This window comes from Taeniopygia guttata, chromosome 12 (assembly GCF_048771995.1).
Source record: "Taeniopygia guttata chromosome 12, bTaeGut7.mat, whole genome shotgun sequence".
NCBI lineage: Eukaryota > Metazoa > Chordata > Aves > Passeriformes > Estrildidae > Taeniopygia > Taeniopygia guttata.
The window spans coordinates 8,448,847-8,475,931 of NC_133037.1; the positions used below are offsets into that span (position 1 = coordinate 8,448,847).

The 27,085-nt window shown below is 35.0% G+C and overlaps 1 protein-coding gene across 11 annotated transcripts in view; it reads left to right on the forward strand.

Annotated features, from left to right (window-relative positions):
• The window catches only part of CFAP20DC (CFAP20 domain containing), an 82,571-nt gene that overhangs the window by 31,500 nt on the left and 23,986 nt on the right, over positions 1-27,085 (forward strand). For 8 of the 11 annotated variants that reach the window (XM_072934784.1, XM_072934786.1, XM_072934790.1 and 5 more), the window contains exons 6-14: positions 4,966-5,080; positions 6,880-7,033; positions 10,560-10,718; positions 14,382-14,512; positions 15,677-15,851; positions 16,369-16,515; positions 21,665-21,996; positions 22,940-23,035; positions 23,722-24,135. In XM_072934784.1, coding sequence (XP_072790885.1) covers positions 4,966-5,080; positions 6,880-7,033; positions 10,560-10,718; positions 14,382-14,512; positions 15,677-15,851; positions 16,369-16,515; positions 21,665-21,996; positions 22,940-23,035; positions 23,722-24,135 — 1,723 coding nt within the window. The remainder of the gene's footprint in view (positions 1-4,965; positions 5,081-6,879; positions 7,034-10,559; positions 10,719-14,381; positions 14,513-15,676; positions 15,852-16,368; positions 16,516-21,664; positions 21,997-22,939; positions 23,036-23,721; positions 24,136-27,085) is intronic. The other 3 variants (XM_072934788.1, XM_072934787.1, XM_072934793.1) reach the window with 3 other exon arrangements.

Below are 27,085 nucleotides of genomic sequence, written 5' to 3' on the forward strand. Positions count from 1 at the left end.
AAAAACTATTTTCTAGAATTACGGTTTTCTAAATTATTTGGCAAAGTTAGCCATCCTTCAGAGGAACATAGCATTGTGTGTAAAATGGAATTTACTAAATACTTGAAAAGAAGAGAAAGATGAGCCTATTTCAAAACCAAGGATATTAAAATATTGATAGAAGTTTCTAAAATATATGTTATGAATATTAGTAAGCACTTCCAGAATGATTTGTGAAACGTGGAGTTGTAACATTTCCCATGAAGTTATGCTTGGTCAGGAAAAATACCAGGTCATTTTTTTATTTGGAGAATTGATGGCAAATATGTCAGTCTTGTAGGGAGAGGTCAGGATTCACCATTTCTTCATAACTGCTCATATTTTGAAAGATTTTCATTCTAACAATCAGATTTGATGATTCTTGTTTTGTGCCTGCCACTTGTGTTGCTCCCTCTTTATGGATACTGGTTAAGGGCACTTTGTGGGTTTTTTCCTTAATGTTCTCCAAACAAACACTATCAACAGGAAATTCCAGTACACCATACAACTTCTTCTCTAGGTCTGGGTGACATATCGGTCTTCCAGATCTGTTCTTTTGTAGAGATTTGATTTATTGTCAGTGTAACTACATCTGTTTTTATGAGGGCAGGATACATCGCTCTGGATTGCAGATCATCAGGCAGCCACTTCAGTAATGTACTGTCTCCTACAAGACCAATTTACATATAGTAAGTTGCAAGTAGCATATAAAATAAAATGTATGTGAAGTACAGAGTGCTCCAGAATAAGGGAATTTGAGAATCTGAAAGCATGGCAAATCAGCTGGCAATTGGCATTCCTTTTTCTTCTGTCTTTAAAATGGAGGTGATGATTATAATGATGCTATTGTCAAATGTTTAGGAAGCACATGCCTTTTATGGAGAAAATGACTCTGCAATTGTTAAGCATTAGCAGAGAATTCTCTCTGGATTTTGACCAGGATACAAAGAGATTTCTGTTGGCATTAGATTGCATGGGAGTTGCTCTTAGCTTAGCAAGATCGAAGAAATGCCTTCTTTCATGTTTGGTAAACTTCCAGGTTACATCATTTATAAAGAGAAAAACACTTTCATTTGAAGACCATGTGATCCTGACAAATGAAGCATCCCTTCAACAGTTCAGTATTGTTTTTTCCTAAGTTCATTTTTGGCCTTGAATTGAACATTAACAAATGGTTATAAATTATTATCTATACAGAAGCAAAGTGAATAGGCAATCTGAGCAGATGAGTCTATCTGTGCTCTTGGGTAGTTGCTCCCATTCACTTGTAATCTCACTATAGTTACCATTGTGAGGAAAATAGTCAATCAAATTTGAAGATGTAAAATAAAATTGAAAATTGAATTGGAAGGTAATTTTACTTTCAAATGGCTTGCAAATGTAGATGTTAAGTGTGAAATGAATGCAGTTAATGACCATAGCTGGAAGAGTTATGCACCTGCTGATCACAGGAATATTATTATAAATGAGGTTGATTTTCTTGTTGACCACCTCATTTTTCTCAACATGGTCTCATTACTTTTCTATCATGTCTGACCCCGAGATATAAATACTCAAGCACAGACATAATAAAAATACATTAACTCCCATATAGATTTTTTAAATTCATCTTTGAAAATCAGATGTGTGCTGCAAATGTTTCTTGGCATTGTAGGTTTAACATAAGTTCTGGTTTTGTATAGCAGGAAAAAAAAAGTTGTGTGTCACCAAAAGTACTCTGGAGTTATTTTGCAGCTGAGAGATCTGATGTTCTAGCTCCTATTTTCAGAATTATTACTGAAAATAGTTTCCCCAGACCCTTGCTTTATTTTTATTTTCCAATAAGCAATGTAATTGAAAAATGTGTATGTATGTATTTACAGAAATTATTTACAGAAACAAATTCACTTTTTAGACATGATTACACCTATGCATCTCAGGTTTGGCCCTTCCTTGTGGTACATCTATCATCATAAAAAGTCTTACTTTAGACTTATATGACAGAATCTGATATAAATGTGTCTTTTGATCTAAACAAATGTGTTCGGTGTTACATTTTTGAATGTAAATTACTTGTGCATTTACCAGTGGCCTTTCTATAACCAAGGTTCTTATTTTTTTCATGAGGGAGAGAGATAAACCTATTAATATAACAAATAAATAGTAAAATTTAAACATATTGAACTGATAGTATAGAATGAACTTAGGTTTTATTGGCAGTTGTTTGGAGGTATGCATGACTTAATTCTAGGCTCCTACTGCTCTGTTATAGCCTCATTTAAAGTAACATTCTCTATTGAGAATTATGCAGTTTGAGGTTCAGCAGAGATAGTATTTTTGTTTCTCAGTATTCAGGTTATTGCAGCTGTCTGGTTTCTCAGCACAATTGCTCAGCTCTACACATAATCATGAAATCCAGGGAGCTTCAAGCAACCATTGCTGCACTGCTTTGGACTTCTTTGGTGCACTGATTTTTTAGCACTTCTGAACACTCAAGATTTAGAGTGAAGAGCTTCTGGAAACTAGATTAATAGATTTTCACCAAAGGCTATATGGGAAGTAAAGTGATGGGTGGAACTATGCCTTAATCAAAGTCTTAGCTGTGTGGCCCATTTGATGGTGATCTTCATGGAATTATTTCACATCTTGCTTAAGCTTCTTCCAAAGTAAGATCAAGCCCAGGTATCAGCATTGTAAGATACTTGGAGGTGTTCTGATGAAATCACTTTTCAAGGACTTGGTATAATTTGTCCATTCATAAAAATATGTGCAGTTGATTCTGGAATCTCTCTTGTCAAACAATAACAATAGTGAGGATAAAAAAAAACATTTTTTTCTTGGCATGGTACTGGAATTTCTCCTTTTCAAGTGCATATGATTTATAAAAGGAACTGCCAGTCTTTAAAAATGAAACAGATAGCAGAGTCTTCCACTTTGTTTTCATTTGCCCACCCATGTTATGAGGATGAAGAGATTAAAGGTCAGGTTATCTGTAAGGGAGAGGAAAGAATCAGCAAGTTCTGGAAAGCTGGTGAACAGTTTACTTTGGATGATAGTCTTAATGACTATCATTATAACGAGAAGATGCTTATATATTTTTATTGCCTGTACTGGTAGATTTTTTTTTATATTTACATACATGCAGTATATTTTGGACTGTTCTTGCTTAAACTCTCAAATTGGCAAAAATAACTAAAGTATGTAATGTACCCCAGAGTTAATGTCCTCCTAAGCTGACCTATGGAAACCTATGAATATCTTAGGGTTATTATGCAAATGTTATTTTATTCTGCAAATGTTATTCTGCAAATTTTGAGTGATGATAATTTCATTATTTAAGCTACAGGTAGTCCTTAGTTAATGAAAAATTGTTTTCAGTAATAAATTTAAAAAAAAAAAGACTACAGGGCAGTCTCACATTTTAAAGTAAAACCCAACATTTGAATGATTATGAGTAATTACTTTTAGCAACACTAAGTAGTGACAAAAAGTTATTTTTTAAAAGTATTTATCATCTTCGCAGAGGGGCTGCTAATTACAGAGAAATACCCATCTGTTAGAAATAGGCTTGTTCAAAATAATAGGTAAATTAATCATTGTTTCCCCATACATTAAGCATATTTTCCCAGATTGCAGCCTTTAAAGTAGTATCTGTGCTCTGGACTGTTAAGGGAGGACAGTTGGGGAATGTCAAGGTTGTGCTGCTGTTGTGGTTTAACCCCAGGAAGCAGCTGAGCCACAGTGGCCCCTCCCCTGGAGAAGAGATTACACAAGGGTAAAAGTGGAAAACCTTGTGCATTGAGATAAAGACAGTTTAATAGGGGGAGCAAAAGCTGCACATGGAACCAGAATCTAAACAAGGCATTATCTCCTTCCCATGGGCCTGCAGAAGTTGAGCCATCTCCAGGAGCTCAGGGCTTCATGCTGTGAAATGGCTCCATGGGAAAACAGCATAGCTCTGAGCTTTCCCCATTCCTTCTCCTTCCCCACAGTTCTTTCTGCTGAGCATGGCACTGTGTTGCCTGAAACAGCCCGTGGGTCAGCAGGCATCAGCTGTCCTGTGTCCCCTCCCAGCCCCTCATACATCCCCAGCCTCCTGGCTGCTGAGATGAGGTGAGGAGCAGAAAAGGCCTTGGCTCTGTGTAATCAGTGCCCAGCAGCAATGAAAACATCCCTGAGTTACCAACCCTGCTTCCAGCACAAACCCAAAGCATAGCACTCTCCAAGCTACTCTGAAGAAATTTAACTGGATCCCAGTCAAAACCAGTACAGCTGCTAACAAGACTTGAAGGAAATAGAACATAAAAATGACCCATTTTATCAGTTTAAAGGAAATGTTTGTTTGGGGTTTTTTTGTGACCATGGCTATAGTCTGAATTTATTAGAAATGTTGTAATTCAGTGTCCTTGGTATCACTGTGAGATGACCTGAATAGTGAGCAATAAACTGCTGCATTATAATTCACCTTTGAAGATAAGTCCTCGTGAAGTAAAACAGATAGACAATGTATTGTGTTTACCTTTAAGCTGAAAAAAAATCTATATGCAGTGACAGAGGCATTTTCAGGAAAAGAAAGCAAATAATGTTTTTCAAGTTAGCAGGCCCCAAGATAAGACAAGCTTAAGGGGCCAAAATATGTGTGATGATTAAAGGCTACTGGGTTCTTAGTTCATACAAATTGAATTCTTTCATACTCTGAAGGGCTGTGGAAATCTAGCAAAGAGTGTAGACTGTTGAAATGAAATTAGCATGTAAAGTGATTTTATATATGCAGGGATATAGCCACAGAGTTTGAATTGGAGAAAGAAATCTCATTACTCATCTTGTAAATGAATTTTTAAATTCCATATTTGCTGTCACTGACATAAAGGTTCTGCACATGAACAGGTTTTTTGTGATTTCCCAAAGATACTGGATTATTGAATTGACAAAGATCTGTTCCATTCTCTGCTGACTTTTCTTTTATAGGATAACGGATTTTGACAATATTAAAAGAAGATTGTATTTGTCAACAGTCCACAAGGAGTTGTCTGTAACCCCTCTGCATGCAAAAATTCCTCTGTTTATGATCAAGCGCAAAATAGTAGGTACCTTGGGAGAATTACCTAGACTGAGGTTGAAAATCTGAAATATTTTGTATATATTATGAAATTTTTGAAATTATTGCTTGTTTAGAACTCAGCTCCTACTGATTGAAAATACTTGTGTATGTCCCCTTTTACCAGATGGCAGCAGAACCACTTAGTGCTGACTCTCTTCTAGCCTTCTTATATTAGGAATTCATCCTCATTTTACAAAATTACTTCTGTTTGTAATGTTTCTTCAGCTCTCTGTTAATCCAGCCTCTATAATATTCTCTGTGTCCCTGATGCACTTCATGATAGTGCTCCTGCTCACATGTCCCTTCTCCTGTAGTGACCTCTGATGACATTCTCTGGAGGTAGACTCTAGTTAATGGCTGCTATCACATTCTTCAGGTTCTTCCAAATTCTGGCATATACAGAACAATCTGTGTGTCAAACTGATGAGAACAGTCTCATGTTCACTCACCCATGCCCAGCCACAACATTCAGCAAAAGCTGACAGGATACAAAGCCTGATGGTTACTTTATAACCATGTCAGGATTGGAGTCTCAAATACTGCTTTAGAAAATAAACTTGATATGAGACTATTTGAAAATATATATTTGCATGAAGAGAGCTAGATAACAGTATACTAAGCAGTTGCAAATTTAAGGCTAGACATGAGAGAAAATATTTTACAAAAAGCCTCTGAATTTATAAATTTTTTGAGATAGTTTAAGTAATAGCAACAGTGGTAACTTAAACTTGAGAGGTTTTCTGCTTTGTGGGAAGAAGTCATTGGATTTTTTTTAATGAATATGTATCAGATCATACCCCTGAAGTTGCTGTTAATTCAAAATCCAATGAAATTAAATTATTTTTCTTCAGTGTAATTTCAGTTAGTTGGTGTCAGACTAGTACAGGTATTTCAGGATTAATGTGTGCATTAATGTACACCAAGTTAAATTCAAGCAGAAGATGAACTTCAGTTATGAATTTTAATTTAGAGAATAAAGCATGAATCAGATATGTCTAGATGCTCTGATCATTTATAATGACAAAATATTTTAATAACCTTAATGCTTGACCAACCTTAAAGAGTAGATCTATATTCCTTAGTGTATCTGAATACATATCTGTCTCCTTTAAATGGTTATCTGCCTTTTTATCATTGCTTTTTCTTAAAGGAGGGAGCATACTGCTTTCAGTGATTAAATAGATCTTTGATGTGGTTCTGATAGTTCAACTTACTGTATACACAAGCTGATTGTTATTATCATCATGAGGGGTTGTGAATCAGGGTATATAATAAGTTGTTTGTTCCATCAGCAGAACATAGTTTGCATTTTCACATGCTAGCTTTATGTATAGTATTCCTACAAATTATTCTATTTTTCAACTTCATGACTAGAAGTATCAGTTTTAATTAAATACTGATTTTTTCAATCCATTGCCTGGTGTCTTCAAAACAAGTATTACTTTCCTTCCAAAATTTCAGATTTAAGACCTAAACAGTAATGTATGTACCTAAATATTTTCTCAAAAATATTTGCTATTTGTCGATTAGAAGCTAATATTTCTACCTTGACTTTATGAGGAAATTAGGCATTTACAATCATTATGTTTTTACTTTTCCTTTAAAATTTCAACCATTGATCAGCTAAATTTTGCATGAGTAATCATATAAAATGTATTACAGTTCTGCAAATTAATGAAAATTGCTGCATTTCTCCTCAAGGCCATCTTGTTTATTTGTATAGATGGTGTGTTAGCCTCAGCTCATGGGTTTTACTAAAGAGTATTGTTTCTCTTTTCTAGTGGTGCAATATGTGTATTGACTTGGCAGCATTCACCTATGAAATATTCAAAGGAGCTTACTTCCGGTCCTTGGATGGAATTATTATTTCAGCCAACTGTAAGCTAAGAAAGGTCTTCACTTTAAAATTCAAGCCTCAAGATACAGCTGAGGAAGGTGTGTTTCAATTACTATCTAGTCTTAATCATAACTGTTCATGTTATAAAATCAAAAGCTTCTTATTCATCAGATTGGCAATTTGAAGGATTACATGATTTCATAATAATTAAAGTGGTAGTACAGTATATTAAGTCTGCTAGTGTTGGACTTAGGGCAACTAATTAAATATATAGTGTGTACTCCTGTGTTTTAAACACTGAATTCCTTAGAAGTGTTTTATTGAAAAAATTCTGGCGAGATTTATCAAGTAGAGAGCTTGTTTTAATGAAGGTATTTTATGCTGATAGAAATCGTATTTTGGCCACGAACAGAGTATCTTAGAGGAAAGAGAAGTACTGAAAACGGCAGTACTTGCTGTTTGCTTTCTTAATTTTGGATGTTAGCAGCTGATGAAAGATTTCTTTTTAAATAATGCAGACAAAATTGTAACAAAGCATTATATGAAACAACTATGAAACTATAACACCTGAGATCACGTCCAGTTATCCTAATTATTGGAAAAGTAATATTGGTGGTGAGCTGAAAATGACAGGTTTTTTTATAATAGATCAGGATACTGGTCAAGTTTACCAGTCTCCAGACTCGCGTCATAATCCTGAATCATCATTTTCCTAGGGGAGAACTTCATTCCTCACTGGCATTTGCAGTAATATAGGAGAAATTTCAAAAGCACGGCTGGCACTTTCTTATTTTAAAGGCACCCCTAGGAATAACTCAACTTCTGTTTCATTCAAATTTTCATTTTGTGGCTTTTAAAGAACACACCTGTAAAAACACTTCTGGTTTCGGAAGGAGAGGTAGTTAACAGTATTGTAAGTGTAGCAAGATGTATCTTCCATTTGGAAACACTAAACCAATAGGGGAAAGTAGGCAAACCTTGGAAGTACTCCTCTGATTTTTTTGTTGGTAAGATTGGAAAAAATATTAATTAAAAAATGTCTACAGAGAGAATATGGTTCTCAGCAGGAAACTGCAGTTCAAGCTCTCACTGGCATTCATTTAATTTAATTCCATTGGTGCATTGTTTTTTCCCTTCCATCCTAAACAGCTTCTGAAATGTGTTAAATATTCTAAATGATTTCCAAAATTCTAAAATGCAGCTAACATAATGAGTCAACAGCTTTAATAAACTGTATGTGTAATAAAATATTACACTTTTAATTAGTTCATTATCAATTCTACGATTATTACACAGCTCGTGGGCATTAGTACTTTCTGTATGGTTTTGAATTTCCTTATCTAGGCAATACAAATCATAGAATTGTTTAGGTTGGAAAATACCTTTAAGATCTTTCAAGTCCAACTGTGAAGCCAGCACTGCCAAGGCCACCACTAACCCACGCCCCTAAGATCCCCACCCACATGGCTTTTAAATACCACCAGGAATGGTGACTCCACCACCACCCTGGGCAGCCTGTTCCAGGGCTTGACAACCCTTTTGATGAAGAAAGTGTTCTTAGAATCCAATCTAAACATCCTCTGCACAACTTGGGGCGCTTTCCTCTTGTGCTGCTGCTTGTTACCTGAGAAAAGACGCCAAAACCTACCTCTCTACCAAGTCTCACTTCAGCCTCCTTTTCTCCAGGCTGAGCAACCCCTGTTCCCTCAGCTACTCCTCTAAACTTGTTCTCTAGACCCATCTTAAATTTTCATTACAGCTGAAGGTTTAGCTGAATTAAAATGATTCTATACTTCCATACCAAATTAAAGAAAAATAATAGTAAGATTTTTTTGTTATGATTGCTCTTTAATAAAGCCTTTTCCTTCTCAGAATGGCTGGACCAGTAAGTTGAACTCCACTGAATGCAGTGACATTGCAACTTGTATTGAAAGCTATTGTGGCCAGTAATGAGCAGCACACAGCCACTCCCCTCAGTAGGATGGGGGAAAGAATCAGGGTGAAAGTAGGAAAATATATGGGTTGAGCTAATAACACATTAATAATGCTAAACTGTAATGACAAGGAAAAAAAAAAAAGATAAATAAAACCCAGTAAGGACTATTGTTTTTAATTTGCATAATTTGTTTAGCACCAGCAGCTTCCCCCAGTCAGCTTGCCCTCTAGTGGATCTGCTGAGCACACTGCCATGTGGTCTGGAATATCCCTTGGGTCAGCTGGGGTCAACTGTCCTGGCTGTGTCCCCTCCCAGCTTCTGTGCCCCCCTGCCATCTGCTCCCTGACAGGGCAGCTTGGGGAGCTGAGCAACAACTGACCACCAATATCTCATCAGCTCTGGTCACATGCCAGATCCAAAACACAGCCCTCTACCAGCTACTGGGAAGAAAATTAAAGCTTTCCTTTCCCAGGAGAAACCAGGACAAGGGTTGAGTTCTTTGCTTCAAACTCCTTGGTGTGGTGGAAGTGCTGACTTCAAGGTGCAATGAGTGTGTTAGTCTTTTCAAGTAGCAAGTATACACTATGTTTTGAATTTTTAAAATTATAGTAAATGCAAAGGAGAAACCACATATATGAAGAAATTATTTCTGTATGAGATCATTGAGACAGAAGAGGAAATACTTCATCTTTTCTGCCTCATGACACTGAAGCATACAAGCATAAACTATACGTAGTTTCTTGTTTCCATAGTGATGCAGAACTTATGTGTAGGTTTTTATCACTAAGTATTGCCCAACAGTGATAAATAATGTACTGGCTTGGCCAAAACCAAAAATTAAATTTTAAAAATTGAAAAAATATGTCTTGTACTGAAAGACAACATGGAACATTTGATTTTTTTATTTGAATCTCAATACTTGATCCCTTATTCATGTCTGGGTTTCAGAGTATGTTTTCCTCTTATTTTCCTCGGAAAATAGGCTAATTCATTTCCTTATTATATTCAAGTCTTCTAAAATTTGGAATGAATTTGTGTTGCAACACCAAGAATGGTTCTGACATGGATTCCTTTCTTTGCAGAGAGCAGCTTTCATAAACTCAGTCTGTACTGGTTATCAAAGGGAAAGCAGAGATAATCAGCTCACATTCTGCTAGTGTCTGGTGTCACAAGAATACATAGGTTGACAGCTTTTTAGTTTATCATGAAAGTATAATGGAGTCCAAAGTTTGGAATTAAAGCTTGTTACATTCTTTATTTGCATATATGGGACTTCTTTGCTACTTCAGTCCCATAGGTATGAGTACCTATTTAGCTGTTCATTTTATCCAAAAATCACTGTATCAGTGTTACAATTAATGCTGAGTTGTAATAAAAATTAACAAAATGTATTTCTTTATTGTTTTGTTTGTTCTCTTGACATTACAAATAAGTTTATTTTCCATATCTATTCCAGCCATTAGTGTATATTTCTATAACTGTATTCAAAATTTTTGGCCTAAAAGTATATACAATATAATTTTAAAATTGCAATAAAAAGTGACCAGTTTCAGCAAATTTTTCAAATTAACATAATCTATTTTATTTTTAAATCCATATGAACTAAAGTATATGTAATCTACCAAATAATATAAGTCAAATTGAATTCCATAGTATAATGAAGTAATGCCCATGTTTTTTGATTCTAGGTACATGCATTGTTACACCTGGACAATATGAGGCCTCAGATGATATTCCTCCAACCTGCCAGCTCAATTCTGATGTCCCACAAGTTACACAAGTGCTGGATCTAAATGAAATTCACAAGCCAAAAATAAAATGTAGGGGAAATGCACTGCAAGAAACAGGTATTCTGTTGTTTTAAAATACTGTGAATACAATCAATACAGTATGTGTACAAACAATTGATTATTTTGTAAATGTCCATGTTAAGAGGCCCAATGTCTTCAAATGAAACATGACAGCTCCTGCACACCTGTAGTGCCACAAGCACATAGACACATGTTTGTTCTATAGTTTGAGATGTGTGGAGTCAGAACAGTTCGAATGCAAGCATGAGATTTATAACAATATTTGTGACGTGATATGAATGTACATGGAAGCATTTTGCAGTGAAGTTGTTTTACTTCTTTTTAAAGGATGTTCACATCAATGAAACTTTGCTGGCAATATGAGCATGTAGTGTCCTCAACTTATACTCTGAAAAGGGTAATCTTATTTGTGTCTTCTCTTATTTGAGTGTTTCTTTAAGCTACAAAATAATAAACCATATAATTTAGAGTTTGGCAGCATTGCATTGAAGAGATTTATTAAAGAAGCTGGGCAGTCATGTGCTACAATACAAGCTATTGACTTGGATAAAAGCTAAGAGAAAGCAAAGAAAGGATTAAATTTAAAATTATTGTTACAGCTGAAGGCTAACAGCAGGATACCTAAAAGGTTTTTGTTCTAGTCTCTGTATTGTTTATCATAGTTATGAATAATCTCAACAGAGAAGCAAATAACAGGGAAGCAAAATTTTGTTATGATACAGATACTGGTTTAAAAAAGAGTGGGACTTCAGAAAGTTTTAAGCTTGTGAGACAGGCAATCCCTTATTTACTTTTTCCTGAAAAACAAAGCAGCTAACATGCAGGAAATACCACAGTTTTCAAAGCAAGTTTTTCAGTTTATTGGTTTTATGTCTTGTGACCACTGTGTTGAAGAATTATTGTCCAGGGACCACTGTACAGGGTAAATGTGGTACATGACATCACATAAAATCTAGCTTTGCTAAATGCAGAGGATTCTACACTGGGGAGGAATGATAATTCCAGATAAGCTTTAAAGGATCAAATTTAAATGAATCAAGGCAGGCCAGTTATCATTAGCATAGATACAGCTCAGTAGAACTTTCAGATTTTAATATGTTTTAAAAAACTAAGTAGCAGGAAATTCACATTCATAGGAAATGAAAAAGGTATCAAACCTTTAAATCATTTTTGCATTATTATCTGAAATACTTTATACATTATCAGTTAAACCATCTCAGAAAATAGCTTACAGACCAAGAAGTGATTCAGGGAGAAGGAGCATGAATGATAATCTCTCACATAAAATATGCTGAAAACATTAAAAATTTACATAAGGGCATGTATAAAGTAACCAGTGATACAAAGGATGTTCAATAAAAGCTGTTTTTCTTATCTCATGGCACAAAAACAAGACATTTGATGTGATGATGCAGTTGAAAATTAAAAACTCATAAAAGAAAATGCCATGTTACACAGAATATGATTAAAATGTGGAATCTACTGCTAAAAGAGGCTGGTAAAGAAACTGGTATGATTCCAAGATCAGTTGGCAATTTATATGGGTAACAGTAATATTGTATTTAGCAGCAGCAAAAATGTGAAGAGAAAATTCAATTTTGTACTTCCAAGTTTTTCCAGCCTTACACTAAGAGCTGTGTTGAAGGCAGATGATTTAAAAAATCCATACTGAATTGTCTTGTGCTATTTCTGAAGTATTGAGTTTGGCCTTTGGAACTGAATGTTCAAGAGTTTATTGGCCTGTTCTAGACTGGCATTTCCTGTGCTTTTATGTTTAAGTTGGCATGTCTGCTTGAGTAAGATATGTAAGCCAAGAATCAGTAGAAACTGAATTGTAGATACAAACACCAAGATGTGAAATTTCTTAAATAGACTTGGGTCAGACAATTCAGAGCTTTTTAGTAAAGCTGCTATTTTGCTTTAAAACTGTATTGCTTCCTACCTGCAGTAAAGTCAACAGCAGAATTTCACCAAGGAAACTATATTTACAGTGCTATTGTCTTAATTCAAAGTATTGTTTTATCTCTTTAAAACAATTTTGTAGAGAGATCATCATTTAAAAACAGCAGTATAGAGAAACATAGATTATTTATGTTCATTATTGGCAATCTGGAGTTATAAAATTATTCATAAACAGTAGTGGTCTTCAATCCTACCTTATTAACATAGCATGTGTCCTTCCAGACACGTTTTTTAAATTTCAGAAGTTAGCCTGCTTGAAATTGGAAGGTTTTGTATGTTTAGGTACATTTTAACTGGAAAAATTTCTTTTAATCCACTAAACTTTTTTGTTTATTTGATAATCAAAAGTCTAAATTATTTTAGTACCATCCACTTTTCATTATACATATTAGTTCATTATGTCATCAACACACTGTTATGTGTAGATGTAGGTAATTAATTGCAGTCAATTAATGTGGTCATTAAGAGAGATTTTAATGCAAATCAGCTTTTCTAATTGGAGCTAACAACATCCCAAGGTAGCCAGTAAAAAAGAAATTGATGCTAAACCAAGACAGGTCATCTGATCTTGTGAAATGGAAGCTGTTTACAGCAATCAAATGTCACACCAGGAAAAGAGTCAGGTAATGGCAGTAAGAAGCTTCTTCTGCACTTATTAGTACAGTAAATGATGAAATTGGTGGCTAATGTATGATCTGTTTTTCATTTCCTTGATGACACTGTAAATAAAGCTGATCTTGAAATAAGGTTATGAAAAATGCTCAGGGGAATAGGCAGAATATTTTGTTTCTACTTTATTGCTTTATGAAGGTGTCAAATCTCTAAACTGAGATAGCAATTTAATACAAGTTGTAGCAAGAAAATATCTTTGGACATTGTAAATATTAAATATAAATTAATGTGAAGACACCATTTTTATCAGCTCTGGAAAGGAGAATTCACTGACAATATTGGAGAATTATAAAAGGAAAATAGATAGTACATGCAGCTCTACAACCCCAATGGTAAAATTAATGTGTACCATTTTACTGTCCTTCCTTTTAAAATTTTTTGGAGAACATTCACCTACATTTTATATTTACTTTTTGTCTTGAAGACTGGTTGGCAATTGCCATGCTTTAAAAGACTTAGCAAAAAAAAAATCTACAGTTTAAGCAGTAAAAAAAATAAATAGTGAAAAGGGTAGAATATTTTAGCAGCAGTAGAGTGCATTTGCAATATTAGGGCTCAGCCCTGGTAATACAGTATATTCAGTAATTTCAAAAAGCAGGGTACATGTAAATAGTTCTCCGAGCTGTGGCTGATACCTTGACAGTATTGCCTTCGTTTTTTTGTGTTATTATTTATATATTCTGTTATTTATTAATTAGAGTTCTTTTTTCTTCCTGTCAGAAGTTAGATTTTCATTGAAGTTCTAAGGAAATCCTGCAAACCTTTTTTGTTGTTGTTGTTGTTTATAAATAAACCACTTTTAAATAAATCTTTAAAGCAAGAAGATTAGAATTATGTCTCTATAATAGACCAAAAGTTTCTTGCTGATATGTTGACACACTTTTATAAAATGGGCATTTGCTATTCCTATATTTCTAGGGAATGCACTTTAAAGGAATATAACTTTTATATATGTTTAGTATTCATAATTCTTTTCTTTTAGTTGATTATAAAAAATTGCTACTTTTTATTGTTTGTAAGTACTGCAATTTTTTTTTTTTTTAACTCTTGATTTTCTTAACTTAGGTATCTTGGGTAGTAGAGGCAACATATGCAACAGAAAAACTCAGGATGTATCACATATTGCATTTGGGTCAAAAATCCTTGGGCCACCTCCATCTTCGAACAGAAGAACCAATGCAAAGGTACCTGGAAAGGTAAGAAGGGCTAAATTCCAACAACACCACTGACCCTTTTTCAAAGGAAGATATTGATAAGCAGAGGAGTTACACTAAAGGTTTATTCCAGAGGCTGCCTCCAGAGAACTGTGATAGGTCATGGACCTCCAGTGCCAGAGATCCTGTAACACCCAGAGGAGGGCAGGGGCAATGCATGGGTGGCTCCAGCACAGGGCATGAGTTTATTGAGCCCAAAGGACAGAAGGCTAAGGGGAAATCTAGTTGCTATTTTCAATGAATGCAGGGCTGTAGAGAAGTCAGGCCTCTTCTAAGAGGTGCCCTGAAAGGCCAAGGGCAGCAGGCCCTAATTGCAGGGAAGCTCTGACTAAATACATCAAAGAAGTGGTTCAGTATTGCAACTGAGTCACAAGAGATTGGGGAAATTCAAAACTTCTGAAGGTATCAAAACTTAAATTAAACAGGCTGATTCAGCATCAGACATAAAGATGCCTCTTTCTACTGAAATTACTCTTTGATTTCTTATCATTCTTACTTTTCTGAGTTTTTTGTTCTAGACTGCTGAAGTTTCTGTGTGTGTGTGTATGTGTAAATATTTTTCCTTAAGATGAGAGCTATAATGCAGAGCAGAAATTACATTTCAGGGTGCTCTGATAGTCAGCCTTACAGTAGTTCATGTGATGCTGTCAATTTTAATTCCAGGGAAAACACCTGATCCCAGTCTGCCAGCAACAAATATGCAGATTTTGGAATCTGGTCAGGACTACAGTTTTCAGTGTAACACTGAGAATAAGGGATCCAGCCAACTCTTGTGTAGGAAGTGACTTGAAAGTCAGGATGTAAAATGATATTCATTTCTTCAAAGAAGAAAAGACTCTTGAGGTCTAGAATAGCTACAAGTTTTAGATTTTTTATTCTGGTAGTGAATTCTATTTTTTTTTTCCCTTTTCTTTGCATTGTTCCATTCACTCAGTGAAAAAAAAATCTCTGCTTGCTACTTGACTGTAAAGATTGAAGATACCACACTGAATAGAGCCGACCAGGAGGCTTTGTGAAAATATAGCGTTTTAAAAAAAAATTTGGAAATATATATTTGGAAAAAAAAGTGTGATTCATAATCTGTGTTTTACCTTTGAGTATTTTTGTTATATTTTTGTCTTTCATCAAGAAATAATGTCTTTCAAGGTAACAAAGACTTTAAGTAGCAAAGCATCATGCCAACTTCAAAATTCAGGAATGCCAACTGAAACCATACCAGAAGTTGAGAGATTGGAGCTACCACTCTGGCCATGCAATGATACTTTAGATCAAGGAGGCAAAAGAAGTACTCTCCAAACAACTGCAAATGAATATCAAAATGGTAAGAGCATAAAGCAAAGAATATGTAGAAACTTCCAAATTTTTGCATGACTGTACCTTTGAATCTAGGGCTTAATTCTTTGTTTTTCTAATCCTTTATCTACTTAATTAATTACTGAAGACATATTCATTAAATCATGATTTATTCTCCTGTATGAGGGTGAATAAATGCTCGCTCTCTCTGCAGCTATTTGTATTGTGAGTGATTGAGCCAGGGATCATCACCTGCTGGGAGTAGCTACAATTTATACACATGCTTCTCTTTCCTCATGCTGTGAAAATAACTGAGCTGCTGCAGTCGTTCTTGATTGTTTTGCAGTCTTTTACAAGCCTGTTTTTTATAATTACTATGGTTTGCCCTTCTTCCATACCTTGTGTTAAATTTCCCCTTCCTTGTGGCTGTCCTGTTCCTGCTGCCCTACAAGCTTCCAATGCTGTTTAGGTGTTTGTCCGTACAGTGCCCCATATGTACACAATATGAGTCTTCACAGGCATTTCACTTCTGCATTGCATTTCAGACCCTGAAATTCAGACTCAGAAAACATCTGTAAGTGGAGAAGCAGATTTTCAGCTCACCTCACCACAAGTACCATCACCGGACAAAGACAGTGATATAAGATTATCTCTAAAAAATACAGCCAAACCCACATGGGAGATAACCAATGGTATGGTACTCATTTTATGTTATTTTACATTTCAGTTCTATGTGGTCTGAGGGACTGTTGTAAATTTCAAAGAACCCAAAAGCCGTTCATATAAAAAATAAACATCTGTGTTGTGGGGGATTATGGAAATCAAGCACCCTGCAACAGAATTGCTTTAGAGCATTGATAAAGATTTGCAGGATTAAGCAGAGTACCAGAGCAGTGAATGAATATCAAAAGAAAAATTCCACGCTCTCATGATTAAAGGAAAAGAACTAAAAATAATTTATTCTTTAAATCCCTAATAAATTTAACACTGAAGACTCCAAATATGAAATGTACAAGAAATTTTACTTGTCCTAGATAAGAGTTTAGAATATTAACTACAGCACCTATGTAATATATCATAAGGGGAGGGAGGAGGGGAGGGGGGAAAGGAGGGAGAAAAGGTTATTTTGTTTCTAGAGTTCAGTGGTGATTTATTTCTTTTGCTATTCACAGAAAGATACCTCAGCTTACATTTTGGGTTTTTTCCCCTTTCTCACCTGTCTGCCAAAAAGTGTGAATTTTTCTGTCATACATTGTCTCTCTACTTCCTTTGCATGAGTATGGGAGTTGTGTTATTGTGGCAAAAGCATCCCTTGTCTCTATGAAAAACTAGTGTTACTTTTTATTAGAAGGCATAGTCACTAATTTGAAAAGTTGTTGAACTATTCAAATGTGCTCAGAATTGACCAATGAGATTTTCCTTCATACTGTGAGTGATTTCTATAGTGTTTATTCTTGGGGGATGTTTAGAAGTGATTATATACTCTGGCATTTTCAGTAATTCATAATTGCTATTACAGGTTCCGTAATTTGACTGAAAGAGATCCAAGATGTTCAGGCAAATAGAGAATTCATCTAGAGAATTTTTTAATTCCTTCCTATTTATCTGAATTTTGAGAACTCTGGGGCAGGAATTGCTGTCTTTTTTCATCTAGAACACCAAAACCTCTATATAGTGCCAGAATTAAAAAAAAAAAAAAAAAAAAAAAAAAAAAAAGATTAACACTTGTTATTTTATGAAAATATGGGTGATGTGAAAAGACAGTTTTAGGGCAGTAGATTGGCCTGTCTTAATGCCCTCTCATAAATTCAGAGGCAGGGAACTCAGGAAGAAGGATATGTGTAAACTGTTCTTTTGCTGTTTGAATTTGAAAGAATGAAAACTGTTTCTTTATAATCTTAGTTGTGTGAACAGGCAGATAAATGCATTATGTGTGTTTATAAGGTACAGTTCTACAAATTCTTTCCCTGTATTTTCATTGCTTGTCACTGTTGTCACTCTCAGTCTGCAGATTTCTGTTTCTTTTCAGTATATGAAGTTATCTAATTTTATGTAGATGACTTAGTGATTTCTTTATCCATTAGTACTGGATTTATTTTTTCTGAAGAACTTCCTATAGGACACTTCTTCATCAGGAAAGGCTGCTCCTATTCCAAAGGGGGGAAAACTTGAACTGAGAGAAGAAATAAAATGAGTGAACACTGTTTATGCCAATCTTATTTACTCAATGCTGAAGCCTTCATTATAAAGTTAGGCTGTGATTAAAAGCTTTAGCATAAGTCTTACTGTGTAGAAGAGTTAATGAGATTTTAAGGTGATCATTCTTGCATTTATGTTGTTTGCTGCAATGTTGTGATTACGTAGTAGTTTGCATATTTTACTCAGAATGCACTCCAAATTATTCATTACAATTGACATGGAAATTATGAGTTGAAAAGAAATTCTAGTGTAGTTTTTGTTGGAGAAGTAATGGGATTTTGTTTAGTTCAAAACTCCTTGTATCTTTTACTTGAGGACTATTGAAAAACTCCTACACTGACTGCAGGTTACAGAAGTTGCTGAACTCTGTAACCAGCATAAAATGTCCTCTTCAAATCATACAGACATTTTTGTCTTCCCCCTGGATATTTCATTAAGAATAAGTGCTGTGCTGTGCAAATGAATGTTTGGGTTTGACTTATTCTTAACTCAAGTATATTTCTTCAACAACTCTAGAAATGAATGTAGAATATTCAGGCTATTATATAAATAGTAATAATTTTAAAGTAATTCTTTGTATTTCTGAATTCCTTTTAGTCTGGGCAAGACATTGTAATGGTGACTAAAGTGTAAGAAATTTTTGGATGTCTGAGGCAGAACCAGGATTAGAAGTCAGGAGTTTAAGGTTCTAATTGCCTCATGTTCTCTAAACACTTGATAAAAATTGTTGCTCTAGTATTTATTTTCCAAACTTTTGAATAAAGTTTTGATACTTCATTCAAAATTGACTTAAAATCTTAAAAAGCAAAGGATTCATCACATCGTTTCCTTCAGAATTCATTACACAATTTTATCTGTAATGCCCTCTACAAATTAAACAGCAGCAACTGCATTGGAAGTTATTCTAGAATGAGAATAGAACAGGTGAGAGTGCAGTGTGGAATGTGGTGCAGTGTGTGCAGTTAGTCTACTTCTAAGTCAGTAGACAAAAAAATTAAGCTGCTCCTCTCTACTCTTTCCCAGTTCTATGTGCATAAGAATTAGTGAATTCTCCTGAAGTAGGCTGTACACTAAGTATATAACCATACCCTCGAGGGCTCTTCACAGTGATCTGAGCTATTAGTGCATATTTGTAAACCACAAAGGCAGCATGTGACATGTCAAATCTAATTTTATCATGGAGAAAAGACCTTCCAAATACTGAAAGAGTGTATGTTATGTATTTTGGTGTTAGTCTCAACACTGACAGGGAAGCCTAATAAAATGTGTCTAGATTAAACTGGAAGGGTGGGTGCCAGACTGGAAAGAAGACTGCAAAGTGCTGATATAAGAAAAAATACAAAACGTTTCTTAGCTAGGTAACTTATGAAGATTTTGTTTGTTTGTTTTGAAAAATGCAGCAAGTAAAAATTTTAATATTTTTGCCTTAGGAAAAAGGGTAAACATAATTTTAGGCTTAGCAAACAAAATAGCTGGGAAAAAGATTCTTCACATCCAGAAGAGTTGTCTAGTTGAAGTTTGGGGATAAGTAATATTTTTTTGTGATTTCTGTGTAGTGAGTTGTGAACAAGGCATCTCCAGGTCCTAAGACTTTCAAAACAATCTGTCTTGATGAGCCAGATTCCTACAGGATATAATAATTGAATAATTAAAAATTATGATTATTCACTGATTAAGTGTGACAGAGTTTTTCAATCATGTTAGATCACAAAATCAGTTGGGGGAAAAACAGTTCCTGAGCCTTTGTTCTTGAACATCCAAATACTATGTTCAGGCTCACTTGAAAAGTTCATTAAAATATCTCTCTTCTTATTTCATTTTTACAGGGGAAATGGTTGCATAATAAAGGTAGCTTATATAGATATATAGTATACCAAAAGCATAAAATCTGTGAAATGTTCATGACTGTGTTTTCTCTTACACTTTCAGTTGTTTTACTTGTGTACCACCCTTCACACGTAATTCCAATTGCCTTTGGAAAATATGTTATCAGAGGAATGTGGTAGATACAATCTTGAATGGTAGTAGACTGGAGAATTTTGCCCCAATACCCTCCTTTGAAGAACCTGTAATTATAGACCAGAACTAAAATTCATTTTGTTTATTCATTGACGGGTGTTGCCTAAAAGTTTTGAGTAGTCTCACTCATTCTTGATGATCTTGGAAGAACTAGTCCAAAATATTTATAAAATAAAGGAATCATTTACATTTTCAGTTTTCAAGACTTATAATAATTAAAAGCACAATATACTACATTGTTTTAAATTAGAATGATTTTCTAATATAGTAAGAGTTTATTTGAAAAGTTATTTGGCTGTTCTTAATAAAGATGGTCTTCATGAAGAGATTGAAAAATGGCCTTTTCTGGAACAAGAAGATGCAAACCGTGGTCATACAAGATACGTCAAGTCTTGGCTTTCCACTGGTTCCTGAATATTAACTGGAGTTTGGTAGCCTTACTAGCTGTCTTCAGTAAGCTGGAAAAAAGAACAGCAACCCAGTAAGAAGACAGCTGTTTCTCCTGGCATCTCATTCTTCTTTCTTTTGCCTTCATTTATGGTGATTGAGATTTAGTCCCACCCTCCCACTCCCCCCCAAGCTGCTGAATGTGCCTGAAGTGGTAATTCTAACAAAAAACTAAAAGTAAAATATCACAGTAAAGCCCAAAATACCACACTAAACTTACTGTTTTCTGTGGTGACAAGCATGCTACTTTTTTATTACATTTTTAGTACATTTTTTTCATTGAGTTTTGTTAATATGGTTGATGGTAACTTTATTTTATGGAGCTGGAAAGTTTCAATATCTAGTGAATAATCCACACCACACTACCTTTAATGAAGATAAGGGAGTATTGCATACTTGAGCAATTCTCCTTTTCTTAGATGCTATTTGAGATTGATTGTAATCAATCAAATTGACATTTTTTTCTATACTATTATTCCAAACAGTAAAATATAAGTTAACAATAAGAACATAAAAATGGTCTTTTCATGTGTATCTGCTGCACTTAATCTTTAAATCCATTTCTGTATTTTATTGTTTGTTTTAAAATTGTCAGATTAGTTGTGGCTATATTCAAGAAAACCTGGTGAAACAGATATCTTTATGCATTTTTCATGTCACACATTTTTATCAGAACAGTAGTTTGAAATTGAGATTTAAAATATAAGTTCTGAATGTAAAAGTGTGGAATTTCAGCAGTAAAGAAGGAGCAGATCATAATAATATGAACTATTCACCAATGTGTGATTATTTTTTAAATGTCAGATGCAAAAAATGCCTATAAAAAAAGACAAATTGCCATATTAAATAAAATAATGCTTTCCTAGAATAAAATTAAGTTGTGGGCTTCAAATGTTGATGGCTAAACAGTTTCAGGTTTCCACATGGCAGGTTTGCACGTCTCGCACCAAAGCCTGTATGCTTTTTGAGCTCTGCTTAGAATTTTTTTATTTCCTTGCTGCACTTTGAAAGCAACCTGATCTTTTTCATTGCATCCTCATTACTCTTATTCTTCTTTGATAGGCAAAACATTTCTGTATTAGAAAAACTTAATTTGCTGTCCAACTTTCTGAGAAAATAAGAATGATCAGAGTAGCTCACAATTTACATATTTGGAATTGAAATTGTATGTTTCAGATAAATGGGTGTTTCCAGAGAGGCTCACTGAGAGTATTCAGTTGGATAGGAAGGAGCACTTGGGAGCTACTGGAAGTTCAACCCGCTGTAATTTACCCTCAGCCCAGAATGCCTCTGTTGAACATCACAGCAGGAAAGCAGCTGATCTGCAAACGAGTAAGAAAGAGGTTTTCACATTTTCATCAAAACCTCGATCAGCTCCTTATGGAAAGTCTCCAAATATATCACCAGAAAGTTACATTTTCCCTCTGGAATTGGAGCTAGACAGTAGCGGAGAACATGAGCAAAGCAGAACTGAAGACAGCTTTGAAGGAACTGACAGCAGTGAGGAGGTAGGTCACTTTGTGCATGTAACTCTTGATAAAGCAGTCCTCATCCTCAAACTCCTAGGATAAGATTCTGTCTTCAAGCCAGACAGGGAGGATAAATCATCTTTTCCCCATACACCAACAGGTAGATTTGTCTCTGTCAGGTTGCTGTGTCTAACCAGATACAGGACTCAGTGCAGGTGTACCCTGTGTAACAAGTTGACAAAAGAAACCTAACTCTGTCAGCCCCTATGCTAACAGAAAGATTCCAGATCTGTGCATCATTATTACAAAAAAGATTTTAGGAAAGCCTGCATCATAGATATGTGTGAGATTCATGACCTTTATGGATGCTCAAGACTTCAGTAAATAAGACTTCATTATGTCTTTTAAAACTGCAAATGGAGACTGGTTTTGCTCATTAACATTGTTGAAAGTGAAATACAAAATTTCAGCTTTTGAATGCCACTTGATTATTGGTATTTCTGCTGCATATCCTGTCTGAACATCACCAACTTTAATTCTTTTGCAATGCAGAAATCTTCCAGCAATGAAATTAATGAAAGAAAACAATTTTTTAGTATATCTATTTTGTATCATTTTATACTATATAGAAATTTGCTGAATTGTAAATATGTGCAATAATTTCATTATGTCATTAGAGCAACTGCTAAAGTTCCTATTTTTATGAACATTCTAGTATATTTCACTTTTAACTATAAAATCTGTTTCTTAGCATTTGAATCTGTAGCTCACAGTAGAGAAGTAAAATGTAATTGAGTTGCATAATAGCAAGAGTGACTGAATTTAACAGTTTTACAAAATAACTGAGGGAATGAAACAATAACTTTCCAAAATGTGTACCATTAATAAAACTGAGGGATTATCTTCTTGAACATACATTTCATGCTGTGTAATCCTGGACTCACTGAAGTCAGTAACAATCTTGGATCACTTTTACGTGCAGCAGGATTGCACCTCAGCTGCGAGAGGCACTGCAGGTGAGACTGCCTTACATCCTCTGTGGGAACATATGGCAGAGGAGCAGCGTCATGAGATGAGGGTGAGGCTGCTCTTCTTTCTTTCTGGGGAATAAGAGCACTGAGGCAAACACTAGATACACTCCTGCATTACTTCTCTTTCCATCTGTTCAGTCCTGCTGATTGCTGTTGAGATGGGGTATGAGTGAACATCATACACTTGATTCATGGGATATTTTGCAGAAACTTTGTTAGAAGCATGGATATAAGGTTAATAAACTAACCTCTAAAATTCTTAAATTGTATTCAAATGGTAATGAATATGATATCCACTACCATATGATTACCAGAGCAGAGCAAAGTGATCTCAGCAGCAGTTACTGCTTCTACATTAAAGTTGAAGATGCAATGTGAAAATATGGAATATTAATAATTCAATGGAAAGACATTGTCATGGACACATTGCTTAGCTTTGGTTTACAGCTGTAATGAATGCTATTGAAATTATGATTGTCAGGTAAGACACAGGTTTTGGAGGTTACCAGCATTCAAAATCTGACCTGACATTTTGAAAAGTGCGATCAGCTTCAGATGTAAGAATATGTTTATGGTATACTTAGTGTATTTTCCAGGAAAAACAGCTGTTTTTTAGAATCCTTTTAAATTTAGAAACAGGAAGCAGAGATTAAAGAGAGATTTTGAAGTGTTTAACTGAATTGTGTAATGATGAGAGGGAGCCAACCACTCTTGCTTTGTTTCCTAAATTTAGAATGACAACAATGAACTCATCCAGAGTACTGAGAACATTGAGAACAGCCACGGTAGACAAGGAACATCTGATTCAGCAGTTTTTAAAGAGATTCCATTAAATAAGATGTCACAGAGAAATGAATACTCAAAGAATAAGGAACACAGCAAATATAATGTTGAAGAGGACATCTTATCAAAACCACAGAGTTCCACCATGAGAAAAACAGAATCTATTAGCTTTCAGAGAACTTTAAAGCCTATCCGTTCTCTTTCTCCAATTCAAAGTAAATCCAAATCCTTTAGAGTAATTAGAAATGTATCTAAAGAAACTGAAAGATATGAAGGAGTTTCAGATCAATTTGAAAGATCTGTCAGTAAAACATCTCTCAAGAAAGTCTCAAATGGAAATTCATGTCTGACAGCACAAACTTGTGTAAGTGATTTTTACTTTGAAATTGAATTACTAGATTGTATAGAGGAGCTATATTAGATATACCCATTTGCATGAAGTGATTAATAGTGCATCTTTCATTCAAATATATTCTGGCTTCATCATAATTGCATTTAATGTGCTCTGTTAAAAGTTGACTTTGTAGGGGTTTGTGGCACACAAAATAATACTCCGAATAAAAAAGAAATCAAAAAGGTTTGTAGACAAAAAGATGTGTCATTGAGCAACTCACATTTTGCAAATAAATTAGTTAGAAAATAGTTTGGGGCTGAAAGATTACAGAGGAAAATTGGCAGATTTTAAATTGCTGTGTTAATGAATCACCATAGAAAAAGTGTTAATTTGGGTACTTCATGGTCTCTCTGTGTCAGCCATGAGCAGTGACAAATTATGTGACTGAGAGCCAGCAGCCAGGCAGCTTCTGTCCAGCAGTCAGCCCTAGATGGCTGGAGAGAACAGGGCAAGGACAGGGAAAGCATCTGGGGGTACCTCAGCAGCAGGGCCCTACAGGCTTCCTCCCAGCAGTCCTTAGCTTGGCCATTTCTTCAGAAAAGATGGTGTCTGTGGTGGATAACTGGTGGTGGAGGTTTTTTCCATAGATTTGTGTGTTTGCTTTTTGCATATATATGGCCTTTGCCTTGTGACAGTGAATTTCAAACTTTAACTGCTATTTGTGGGAAAAAAATTTATGTATCTTCATTTTTTTAATGCATTGTCTCATTCCTGGTACTTTCTTATTCTTCTGTTATAAAAAAACAATGATTTTTTTTAAATTAATATTCTTACTTGTGCCACTTCCTACTTCATGTCTGTGTGTCATATTCCCTAGCAGGTGTCTCTTTTACTGGTCTAGGAGTTTTATGGTACTTAGTCCCAGGATTGCTGTTCTGTGAATTTTTTTGGATATTTTTACCCAAGAATGTTGAATTGAACTACTGCATGTTCATTATTGTAAGCATTGAGTTTGTTTTCTAATATCTTGGATATATCTTGAATTTCTTACAGTATTATTGGTCCCCAGGTATTGCACACCTCTGGGGACCAAAAGAATAGACTTTTCTCTTTTTAGGGGGCTCTATGAAGTAGTTATGCATTGTTTGAAAAAATGTTTCTACTTTCATGTCTTAGAATATGACCAGTACCTCATTTGCATGAAGGAAATGGACATCTATAATTTTTGTGTCCTTATGGTTTGCCTCATCTGCTGTAGGAAAAGGGGTGTGCTGTGATTCTGCTGGGGGAATTTTGCTGTGTAGCATTTCTGTGACCTGTTGATACAGCAATTTTAGTTACCTGATTTGACAGCCTCTGTGAAGAGGGAAGCAGGAGTGATGACTTGCACAGGACATGGCTGCTGCTGCTGGGTCAGAGCCACCCCACTGCAAGGTTCTGCCTCCTGCCTGGGGCTGCTGTGAGGATGGACAGCCCTGCAGTGATGGAAATCCAGGCACAGAGCTGCAATCTGTGCCTGAATTGGGCACCAGATCCAAGAATAGTGTCTAGGAAAGCATGTTCAGCTTTTCTGTGTGTCCTTAATAGGGAAATGCTCATCCTGCCCCGCCACAGATTCATTTCTGTGAAATGGGTCTCTTTTAGTACTGGTGCAGGGGCTGGGGTTTATGTGTCTCTCAGTGCTGTGAGGTTGTCTCACACTGCGGATTCTGGAAATCTCTTCCTCTATCATGCAAGTAGTTTATTGGATTGGTGAAGGCCCTGCGTTTTTCCTGATAAAAACAGAACATCATTTTCCATGAAGGTTGTGGAGACTGGTTTCCTTTGGGAAGGAAGTATATTAGGGGGAAGGAAGGGGAATGAAACAGCATTGCAAGTGAAAATCAGAAACAGTGCTGAGACTTTATTATCATGAGAAGTATCAGTGGCTTGTGATTTTAAAGACTATGAAAAGCAAAAAAAAAAAAAATTATAAAGCAAAGAAAATCCTTTCAATAGCAGCATATGTTCTATGTATTTATGATCTGGAAAAGAATTAGAATTGCCACTAGTGATGTAGAAAATGTGGAAGAAAGCAATGCATGGGTTCATTTCTATTTGAAAAGAAGATAATGTTTCTGTAATTTTCAGTGATAGGAAAAGCCCAGTTGATACCAATAATCTGATTCTCTTTTTCTTAGAGATGGTAATATGAAGTGAATGTGTATAATAAAATTTGTTTATATTTTTCATTCCCTTATCCTCCTATTATAGTTTATAGGAATTTATTTTTTCTTTTTTCCAGTAGCTACTTACAATTTTGCAATTAAATGTATTCCTTGTTTCCTGATACTTTCAAGTTTTAGAAAATTGTTCCAATTACAGTTCAATTATGTTTATTACTTATAATAACTGTAACCTATTTGTCCATAATAAATGAAATTATACATGTATTACTTTCCTTAAAGGTATTATCTGTGTTTAATGCAGTCATCAACTTTGTCCTGTAGAACACAGCTAAATGTAAACTCTCTGGGTGGATTGCAATAGGTGATTACTAATTTAGACAATAAGGTTATTACCATACTGCACTTGTAGCTGTAAATGTGTTGCACATGTGATTTGTTGCTTGTAAGTTCGTTTTTTTATTTTTCTCAATAACAAATCTTATTATTATTAATGTATAGAAACTCATTAACTACAGATTTTGTTTTACTCCTACAAAACATAAGATTAGAGTATCTGGCAGATCTAGGTCTTAAAATTTTACAGAAGCCCTTCCATGGGGTTCTTTGACACTTCTTTTTGTGCTCATATGGGGGACTAGTAAAGGAAAAAAGTGCTTAACCAAGTCTTCTGCAATTGATTTGCCTGCTGCTTAATATGCTTTAAAGACCTGGTTTCTTGCAATGTTTAATTCATGTTTTAATAGAGTTCTCTATTATTAAGTGCAAATATTTTTAATTAAGAAAGAAGTATAGCCCTCTGGGAAATATTGCAA